The sequence below is a fragment of the Mauremys mutica genome, chromosome 1, assembly GCF_020497125.1.
Source record: "Mauremys mutica isolate MM-2020 ecotype Southern chromosome 1, ASM2049712v1, whole genome shotgun sequence".
NCBI classification, from domain to species: Eukaryota; Metazoa; Chordata; order Testudines; family Geoemydidae; genus Mauremys; species Mauremys mutica.
Window position 1 is genome coordinate 374,358,016 of NC_059072.1, and position 11,151 is coordinate 374,369,166.

Below are 11,151 nucleotides of genomic sequence, written 5' to 3' on the forward strand. Positions count from 1 at the left end.
GAGCAGGGGGTTGGACTAGATGACCTCCTGAGGTCCCTTACAACCCTGATATTCTATGACTCGGGGGCAAGAGGTGGTGTGTGGGTATATGCCTATCACTAGCCTGCACAGAAAGAGTGAGGCCTGGAAGTCAGTGTTTGTGTTGTTAGAGGCTATTGGTTTCAGGGAGCTGAGCTACAGACAAGGCCACCTCAGGGTAAGGGTTCCCTGGGTACCTCTGGGGAGCAATGTGGTTACATAATCTCAGTTTGGTCTCCTGCAGGGCTTTAGTATGTTTCTATAACATGATTATAATGGCCCCATGCAAAGAGACAAGACCAAACTGTGCCATAAGATGGTCCAGCCACAAACATGTTACAAACACAGTGCTCCAACAATCCATAGTGGTGTAGCCTCTCTGTGCCTCAGTTTCTCCCTCTTTGAGATGAGGATACTGATACTCCTCACTCTACCCCAGCACCTGGAGCACATGCTTCTGCCCCTCCCCCGTGCCGGGAGTCTCTTCTGGGACCTGTGGTGGCTGGAAGGTGGGGAGAGAAGAACTGTTCCTATCTACTCCCCAGCAGTTGGCCTGATCTCATGGGCCATGGTGGCCACTCCAGCCTTTCCTTTGGGTCCCGCTCTTGCCTCCGCCCCCTCGTGTTTATATGCAAGGATAGAAACACAGCCGGGTCCCTCCACTGCCTCTGCGAGATATTGAGTGGGCATTAAACACTGAGGGCAGCAACATACGTCAGCCCTTCCAGTATTTCCACGGTGGGGGTGCCCCCTAGGTCTGCTGTCCCAGCTGCACCAGTTGCTTCAGAGGAAGGGATAAGAGCCACACAGTAGGCAGGTGTGGAGTAAACTGCCCCCACCGCTGGGCCTCCCCCTGAGTGAGGTTGATCTAAGCCCTCAAGTACATGGTTTAACATCCCTCCAACAACATCTGAGTTATTAATTATGGTAAATTCTTGATATCCATATAAATGTCCACTCCCCTTTTTGTTAACACTTCCAACAGCAAGGGCCTGGTTCAACTTAAGTCAATGGGAGTCTTTCTGTTTTCTTTAATGGACATTGGATCAGGCCCCAAGCGAACAACTGCCTTATTGTTATTGATATGTGGTAGCACCTAGAGCCCCAGGCCTAGACCCGACCCTGTTGTGGTAGGAGCTGCACAAACCCAGAACAAAAAGACGGTCCCTTCTCCAAGCTAAGGATAAGAAAAGGCAGTAAGCGGATACAGACAGGCAGGGGAACACAAGGAAACAGCGAGGCAATACTGGTCAGCAGGCTAGGCTGTGGTCTCAGCAAACCAGCAGCTTAATCATTGCCAATTTTTTTGTGAGCTTCTGCACTCCGCAAGTTTCAAGCTGTGTGAGTGCTGGGGGCAGTGGGGATGTCAGTATTACTTATGAAATTAAACATTTTTAGATTTTCAGCCCTTTGGACCAAATTGCCTTGCCTTAGTTACACGAATAGTCCTACTGAAGACAATGGGAATACTCACATGATCTTGATTGATTTCCTTATCTTCTAGGTCCTACAGCTTATGAATATTAATTAAAATTCGTATTTGTTGAGTGAACTCTTCGCTGACTTTCTAGCTGCTATTTACTTTGCCTTTTGCTTGTCTTTTGGATTTGCATACTGGCAGTAGAGGTTTTATTGGCTTCCTCTTCTTCAGGCAGTGTGGGGCGGGGAAGACATACTGTACACATGTAGAGTGGGGGGAGGCAGGCATTCACCATAGTGCACAATTTCCAGTTGTCAGGGTGTGGGGGGGTCACTACTTGCAGTTATATCTGGCAGGTTTCGTGTCTTCCCTATCAGGGCTTTTGCTAACACATCACTAGATCTCCTAAAAGCACACCTGTTATGTGAGAGATCAGATTGCATGCAATGACATATGTAGTGTGAGAGATTGTAGGCTAGATCAGGGGTACGCAACCTATGGCACGTGTGCCAAAGGTGGCACGCGAGCTGATTTTCAGTGGCATTCTCACTGTCCGGGTCCTGGCCACCGGTCCGCGGCGGGGGGCTCTGCATTTTAATTTAATTTTAAATGAAGCTTCTTAAACATTTTAAAAACCTTATTTACTTTACATACAACAATAGTTTTGTTATATATTATAGACTTATAGAAAGAGACCTTCTAAAAACATTAAAATGTATGACTGGCACGCAAAACCTTAAATTAGAGTGAATAAATGAAGACTCGGCACACCAGCTCCTGGGCTAGATTTTCAGACCTTGGCCTCCAAATTCTATTGGTGTAATTTTGCACCTCCTGTTTATCTACAGTTTCATAGATTTTAAGGCCAGAGGGGACCATTCTGATGACCTAGATTTCCTGTATAACACAGGCCAAAGAACCTGACTCAGTAATTTCGGCAACAATCCATAACTTCTGTTAGAGATATAGCATAGCTTTTAGAAATATATTTTATCCTGATATAAAGATTTCAAGTCATGGAAAATCCATCACGTCCCTACGTAAATGGTTCCAGTAGTTAATTAACCTCACTGTTAAAACTCTGTGCCTTATTTCTAGTCTGAATTTATCTAGCTTCATCTTCCAACTACTGGATCTCTTGCTTTTTCCTGCTAGATTAAAGATCTGTCTATTATCAGAAATCTCTTCCCCGTGTAGGTGTTTGGAGACCCCCTCTTAACCTTCTGTTGGATAAACTAAATGATGGAACCTCTTAAGTCTCTCACTATATGTCATGTTTTCCAGACCAATTTAGGTAATTTAGATGTTTAGTTTCCTGATTTACAGGCATGATCAGGGACTTGGATGTCTATATGCAGGCTCAAAGTGCATATTCACAGCCTCATAAAAAGAGGCCTGGTTAAGGCTGGGCTGGAAATTTGTCCCTATGACTATCCCGTGGAAAGGGTGGAAATGTACAAACCAGTGTATAAACACTCATGGTAGCTGTATAATCTGATTCACTGAAGACATCCAGCAATGCTGCTGCTGTGGTTTGAATTAGATGATTTTCATATTGATTAAAAGAGGCCTAAAATAGGAATTAATTGAATGAGCTTAGACTCCAGGAGTTTATGGAAAGTCATCCCCCCTACTACAATTTTGTTGATGTGATATAGTGATGTAACCCTCACCTGGCGTTTGCTAGCTTCTGGAACTCTAGTCTGAGCCTCTGGGGGTTCCTAGCCTATGGACTATAACAATAATGGCTACCCAGAGTCCTCTGACACCATTTCCCAGCATGCTTGGAGTCAGAGGTTGGGGCAGAATGGAGTTGGCTTCTGCAATGGGTGATAGGAACAAGCAATTTGCTGGGTTAATGATGTGCCAGGCATGGAATTTGGGAAGACTGTTGTGAGAGAAGCCTCCATCTGGCTGGCCCTCACTGGAGTTCCCAGCTGTGCAAAGAGGTGCAGTGGGGAAACTATACCCCTAACTCATCGAGAGGAGACACAGCAAGATCCTGGGCTCCAGGTAGCGATGACTGGAGCCTGGGAAGAGGAAGCAACAGTCTCGGTGCATTCATTTGTGGCCTAGTTACTTATATTGTGTTTATGATACGAGTGATCAGGAAGAAGTAAAGGGTAGGAGGAGGAGAAATCAGAAAGTGTGCAGAGGCAGCTTGAGCAGGAACCATTTGGGTTCTACCAGGCTCCTAATAAAGGCCCAAAAAGAAGTACTGGGTAAACCAGAATAAAACTTAGTTTCTTGGTATTTGTGTTTAAGTTTTCTGGACACTTTAATGCCATAGGGAACCATTATGGGGCCAAAATAATAATAAAATCTGGTTTTCTTGTGTTCAGAACATGTACTAATCATCAAGGAGCTGAAATGTCATGAAAAGGCCAGCTTTTATGTTATTTCAGCTCCATAAAAGGCTCCCTGAGGTTTAAAAGCTGCCCATGAAACATGTAAACATAACGAATTCAAAGGGCTTGACTGACAACTGAATTACTCCAGTTTACACCGGTGAGATCAATTTAGCTCTCCTGGTAAATCTCCAGCTCAGAGCTCATTTGTGGTCTGAGATCAACGTAGTTGCAGTGGCATGAGACTGGAATAACACATCTATGAATCAGGCCCAAATGCTAGCTAGCCCCTGGTGCAGATGAGATTCTTTGTGACCATGGACCTACAGGGCTACAGTCTTCCATGGCATAACTCCATGACTCACTTCAACGGGCTTTCTCCCGTTATGAATTTGGTCCAAGGACTCTTTAGAATATCACAGGATCTGCACTGCTTGTGCTCCACGAGGGACCAGATTTCCAGAGCCTGAATGCACAACTCACATTAGCAATGGTGTAATGAGCAGAGATGGGCAGAATATATGTTGAACAGATGCTTCCACTACAGGAATGAACTTTTATATCAAAGATAAATTTCACGCTGAGTGTTCAGTTCTGTGCTTTATTCCCAAACAATAAAAATGACTCTGCCGAATGATGGAAATGTTTTTTACATTTGGTAGGGCCAGAGTGGCATGGGAGGGCCAAAGACTACAACATGATGCTTCCTGCTTTCCAAGCTTCATTTGATTCAAGTTTTGTAGGTGGCCAAAAAGCAAAAACCACAAAAAACAAAAAAAAGTTGGAGACATGGTTCCATCTGTCCTCTGCTCTCTCTTCCTAGCTTTGCACCAAATGCCTTTGTTTATTATAGATTCTCTCTGGCTACATTTTTGGATGCTTTAACTAGTTCTAATGAATTACTATAAGTGATTTCAGCATACACAGGCTCTCAAGTGCATCATATAATTTGAATGGTTGGTATAAAGGACCTGCCTTTTTCAATGCAAAACTTTTCCTGAAATCTGGCAGTATAGATATTCTGCTTACAAACTGTCCTCATGAATATCCATCTGTAAAAAGAATTGGTCCAATTATTTAAAAGACTACTTTGAGATTTTGGGCCAGATCCTCGGCTGGTATAAATCAATATAGCTCCATTGACTTTAATAGAGCTATGCTGATCTACACCAGGTGAGGATCTGAGCCCTGGTTTTTAATTTATTCTTTAAGAACTTTATAAGCAGATGTCTTCAATTTGTTGACTTAGAAAACTCAGGGGGATGTTTTACAGATACTAAAAATGATAGATCAGTGGTTTGAGCATTAGCCTGCCAAACCCAGGGTTATGAGTTTAATTCTTGAGGGGGCCACTCAGGGATCTGGGGCAAAAATCAGTACTTGGTCCTGCTAGTGAAGGCAAAGGGCTGGACTCGATGACCTTTTGAGGTCCCTTCCAGTTCTAGGAGATGGGTATATCTCAAATTAATAATAATAATAAAAAAGATGTTCTTAAAAATCTCAGCATGATTAGATAGGAAACAACTTATCTGCTTTTAAAGGCATATGGTGCAATCAGGGAGCAAAGAGAATGCATGTGATATTTGCGAAGTGTTAAGTATAAAAAGTAATCAGGGCAGACCTGTTGGTTTAGAAAAGTAAATCTAGGCTGGTCTACCCTACAAAATGTTACTGTGTCTTACACGGCTGTCCGCAGTCATGTTAGCTGGAATGATGCCAAACATGGGTTGTCCTGGCCTACAATGACTGCTAAACCACAGTCAGCTTCATGTTAGCTATCACAACTGTAAAGAACTGTCTTCAGGCATAGTGGAGAGACAAGGTGGGTGAGGCAATATCTTTTATGGACCAACTTCTGTAGGTGAGAGAAACAAGTTTTTGAGCTTACGGAGAGCTTTTATTCAATGTAAACTTGAAAGCTTGTCTCTCTCATCAACAGAAGTTGGGCCAATACAAGATGTTACCTCCCCCACCTTGTCTCTCTAATATCCTGGGACCACCATGGCTACAACACCACCACATTCGGGCACAGTGAAATTTTGTAGTGTAACCCAGATCCATGAGGGTATGTCTTCACTGCACCTTTAACCTGGGCAACTGGCACCCAGGTCTAAGCAACCACACTGCAAAGCCACATCTGAGTGACTGTGTCCTCACTGGTGTTTGTATTGCTAGGACTTTGGGGGTCATAGTTCATGGTTCTTTGTGCTGCAATAGGCTGAGTTGCTCCATAATTATTTCCCAGTGAATTGTGGGAAGGCATTGGAGGACTATTGGCACTCAAGGGATTTAGCCTGCGTGCTCACTGCAAAGGGAGTGGATTACCAGCCTGAGTAAAAGCAGCGCCCAGGTTGTAACCGATACCCCCTGCCAGGCCAGTTGGCCTGGGCTTAAAGCACCATCAAACTCAGACAAGAGGGTTCAGTGTGTGGATGGGAAAGGGGCTAAGGCAACACCCGAGTAAGAGCCTGATTTAACTTTGCAGTGAAAACACATCCTGAGAAGCATAGGCGCTGACTTACATGGGGCTCTGGGGCTTTAGCCCCATGAATAAATCCCAAGCAGGGGCTCTGCCCCACCAATGTTTGCCGCCGCCGCCAGGGCTGGAGAGCTTCCCCGCTCCCCTCCCCGCCCGGCCCCAGAGAGCTTAACTGCTTGAACGCAGGCAGCTGCGTCTGTGTGTCTCGACTGTACCATCTCCGAGTGAGGGGGAGGGGGAGGGGGGCCCGCCGTGCTGGTGGCAGCCCTCTCCTCTACCCCACCCCGGAGGCTGGAGGCTTAAACGCAGGCATGTCTCTCTCCCTTGCCTTGCCTGTTGCCTCTGCTGCTGCCGGCTGCTGTTGCTTGCTGGAGCACTGGCCGGAGTGGCCGGGGGAGGGGAGGGGGCTGTGCCATGCTTGGCAGCCCTCCCCTCCCCCTACCTGCAGGAGATGCAAAGGGCACTTCCGGCCAGGACTCGGAGACTGACCTCACCCACCTGAGCAGGTCCTGGGCTTCCGTGAGTGTTTGACCCTATGATTCCCCCCCCCCCAGCCCCCACTCCTGCCCAACGCTGGGGAAGGGGCAGCCCCATGCCATCCCCTCCCACCATTCGTCCCCCCCCCCACTGAAGCTACGGTGAGGGGCTGCAGGCTGCAGCAGGGGTCAGGGAGGCAGGAAGCCATATGTGAAGGCAGTGCCCCTCCCCTCTAGCATCCACCCACCATAGGGCAGATGGGGGAGGGGGATTCATAGACCTACCTGAGCAGCTGGGGCTTGGGTGAATTTTATGACACCCTGCTCCCCTGCCCCATAGCCATCACCATGCAGACCCCACTTCTGCCCCATGCTGGGCAAGGGGCAGCCCCATCCACAGTAAAGTTATGGTGAGGGGCAGCAACATGGAAGGCTACCTGTGATGGCAACCCCCACCCCCTAGTACCCATCACAGGGGAGGTGAGTGGGCTTTCTGGACCTGAGGGGCCCTAGGAAGGAACATATGCAGTGACTGTGGTGCAGAGTCAGTGTGCTGGGGGGGGCAGGGGGGAGAGGAGGGGTCCCTCCCCTGGAGCTTGCTGCTGCCAGTGGTGGTGATGGGGAGTCCTCTCTGGCCCTAGCCCTGGGGCAGCCTGTCTGCACCCCAAGTTCCTCATCCTCAGCCCTGCCTCACCCCAAAGCCTGCACCCCCAGCACCGAGCACGCTCCTGCACTGTGAACCCCTCATCCCCAGCCCCACCCCAGAACCCTCACCTGAGGGGAAAAACATGCAACTTAAATTTGGTGGTCAGTTTGGAGTATCATTGTATTTAGCACAATATTTGATTATTTTACACCCTTCAAAGTATGTAACTGGTCGTATACAGGTGTTTTCTCTGAATACTGTCTGTGTGCCTCAGTTTCCCCAATGTATTTCTTAAGGCTCTAGATGGTGGGATAAAGGGGTGTGATTGTTGTAAAGCCCTAGAGGGCCAGTGTGATGGTGTCTGCACAGAGAAGGGCTGCAACCCTGCCTCCAGGCAACTGATGGCCTGGGCCACTCTCCTGCAAGGTGCCAACTGAAGCTGTTTGGAGTATCATTGTATTTAGCACAATATTTGATTATTTTACACCCTTCAAAGTATGTAACTGGTCGTATACAGGTGTTTTCTCTGAATACTGTCTGTGTGCCTCAGTTTCCCCAATGTATTTCTTAAGGCTCTAGATGGTGGGATAAAGGGGTGTGATTGTTGTAAAGCCCTAGAGGGCCAGTGTGATGGTGTCTGCACAGAGAAGGGCTGCAACCCTGCCTCCAGGCAACTGATGGCCTGGGCCACTCTCCTGCAAGGTGCCAACTGAAGGTGTTGGAGAACAAAGAGATCAGGTGGCCTCCTAATGCCTGGAAAAAAGACAAAGGCCAGAGAGGAGGGAGAGTCAGTGCCCTGTGCAGACTTTCGGGAAGTGCATGGTGTAGAAGAGGATGCTGGGATGCTCTAGAACAGGGGTTGGCCGCAAGCTGATTTTTCATGGCATGTGGTGCAGGCTGAGCTGCTCAGCCCAACCTCATTCTGGGGTTCCCTCTGCTGGCCCTTACTAGCCAGAGTTCCCGCAACCCCACTCACCTTGCTTCCAGTTGGAGTTTCAGCGCAGGCCCCCTGCCCTGCTCAGCCCTACCAGCCACCAACTCCACTCACCACAGCTGCCAATCTGGGGTTCCAGCCTCTGACCTCCTGCCAGCCAGTTATCAAATTATAACTCAGAAGCCTGTGTGCAACTTAAAGTATCTAAATAGGTGCCACCAGACATTGGAAAACTCAACAAGGAAAAGCAAAGGCAAGGATCACAGTAAACTAATAAGATCTGCATTTTAATTTAATTTTAAATATAGCTTCTGAAACATTTTGAAAGCCTTGTTTACTTTACATACAACAGTAGTTGTTATATATTATAGACTTATAGAGATACCTTCTAAAAACAGTCAAATGTATTGGGGGGAGGGTTGGGGTCGTAGTTTAGTGGTTTGATCATTAGCCTGCTAAACAGAGGGTTGTGAGTTCAATCCTTGAGGGGGCCATTGGGGGATTGGTCCTGCCATAAGCAGGGGATTGGACTAGATAACCTCCTGAGATCCCTTCAAACCCTAATAATCTATGATTACTGGCACATGAAACCTTAAATTAAAGCGTATGCATGAAAACTCAGCACACCACTGCTGAAAGGTTGGTGACCCCTGCTCTAGAACTACTCCATACAAAGACAGTCAGGACTCTGGGGGAGCCTCCTCTCTCTGAGCATACTGTCTCCAGGGCAAGAAGCTTACACCTTCCTGGGTCTGACCTCAGAGCATTCAGCATGCGCTGTCCGCACAGGTGGGGCTCCTAGGTAAGCTAGAGGGTCCTGCACCCCAACTCCACAGTCAGATGTGACTCTCAGTCAGTTGGTAATACAGGAGGCTTATTAGATGACAGGAACACAGTCTAAAACAGAGCTTGTAGGTACAGAAAACAGGACCCCTCAGTCAGAACCCAGCCCAAGTTCTGGGTGCCTCTCTCTTTCCCCAGCCAGCTCCAAACTGACAGTCCCTCTAGCCCCTCCTCTGGCCTTTGTGTCTCTTCCAGACCAGGAGGCCACCTGATTTCTTTATCCCAACACCTTCAGTTGGCACCTTGCGGGGGAAACTGAGGCACTCACACAGTATTCAGAGAAAACATTAAGAACATTCCCACTTCATCACAACAGGTACAACAAAGTATAATATATTGAAGCAGGCAAGTGCTGCTTCTGACTTTCCACTTTTAATTGACCCTTGTAATCTTGTGGCACCGACGTGTTGTAGCTTCATTTTATCCCAACAACAAATTCTTGATTTGTAGGACCATTAATGATCAACAATGGATAAATTCTTAATAAAGTTACCCAGAGAAAAAGAAGAAAAGGGTAATTCATCAAGTGATGGCCTGAGTTCAACACCCAGCTTTGAAACTGAAGTTATACAAAAGAAAGAAGTGGCAAATCCACAAGATGATAAGAAAAGGAGTTTTCAGCAATCTTGGCTATCAAGATTTAAGTGGTTGGAGTACAATATCAAATTAAACAGAGCTTTTTGCTCAGTCTGCAAAAACTGTTCTGAAAAGAAGATCTTAATATTTTCTACGAAGGCTGAACCAACATTTATTTCATCTGGATTTCAAAATTGGAAACATGCATTGCGTGGTTTTACATCACACGAAAAATCCTCCTGTCACAAGGAAGCAGTAATGAAATATGCTGCTCTGCAATCACAGGTAAATGTTTCTGCACTAGTGTCAGCCAGTTACAGAAAAGAATCGCAGTCAGCTAGGATTGCACTGCACAACATTTTTACCAGTGTTCAGTACCTAGCTCAACAAGGAATAGCACTACGTGGACATAATGACAGTGATTCAAATTTGATGCAGCTCTTGTTGCTACGCAGTACAGATTCTGAGGAACTGAGACAGTGGCTCAATCGCACAAAATACAAGTGGATATCACATGAGGTTATTAATGAAATAATCGAAATGATGGCAATGATGGCGCTAAGAAAAATTGTGCAAAAGATAAAGGCTTCTAAGTTTTATGCCATTGTAATGGATGAGACTACCGATTTGTCAAGAAAAGAACAAGTAAGTTTTTCTTTAAGGTTCTTTTCTAGTGAAGACTGGGAGATTTATGAGGAGTTTATTGGGTTTTACCAAACTGACACAATGGATGCTGCTTCTCTTTTCAAAATTGTGGAAGATACACTTCTCAGGTGTGATTTGCCCTTTTCTGATTGCCGGGGGCAGTGTTACGACGGAGCCAGTAATGTGTCTGGCAAATTTACTGGGGTCCAAGCCAGAGTGAAGGAACGAGAGCAGAATTTGTGCATTGTGCTGCACATTCTCTTAACCTTGCCACGCAGGATGCCCTGCATAATATTCAAGAGTGTCGTTATATGTTTTTTATGGTGAAAGATCTCATCAATGCCTTCAGGGAGTCACCAAAACGTATGGCAGCATTCAGAGAGTTTCAGAGTGAAGGAGAACCTTCTTTACGACCATTGTGCCCAACAAGATGGACACTAAGGATTAGTAGCATTAAATCACTGCTCCAAAACTACAAGGCCATGATGAACTGCCTAGATGAACTTAGTTACTCTTCTGATGAATTTGGCTTAAAATGTAGTGGATTCTCAAAGCAACTTCAATCTTTTTCAACATACTTTATACTAACAGTTCTTGTGAAAGCCATGGGTCCGGTAGAAGAAGCTAATGCACAAATTCAAAGCCCAAATGTGTCATTGACAAGCGTTATGAAGAAAGTTGGCCTATTGCAAGAGGTGTTGAGTGGGATGCGTACTGACTCATCATACAATCGCTTTTGGGAAACAACGGTAGAGAAGGCAAGAAA

At 46.3% G+C, this 11,151-nt stretch overlaps 1 protein-coding gene across 1 annotated transcript; it reads left to right on the plus strand.

The window, feature by feature from the left end:
- Positions 1 to 6,725: 6,725 nt before the first annotated feature.
- Positions 6,726 to 10,712, plus strand: LOC123363383 (zinc finger MYM-type protein 1-like). Its single transcript, XM_045004303.1, has 2 exons — positions 6,726 to 6,784; positions 9,615 to 10,712. The coding sequence occupies exon 2, from the start codon at positions 9,633 to 9,635 to the stop codon at positions 10,710 to 10,712; it is 1,080 nt and encodes a 359-aa protein (XP_044860238.1). The 5' UTR covers positions 6,726 to 6,784; positions 9,615 to 9,632.
- Positions 10,713 to 11,151: the final 439 nt, after the last annotated feature.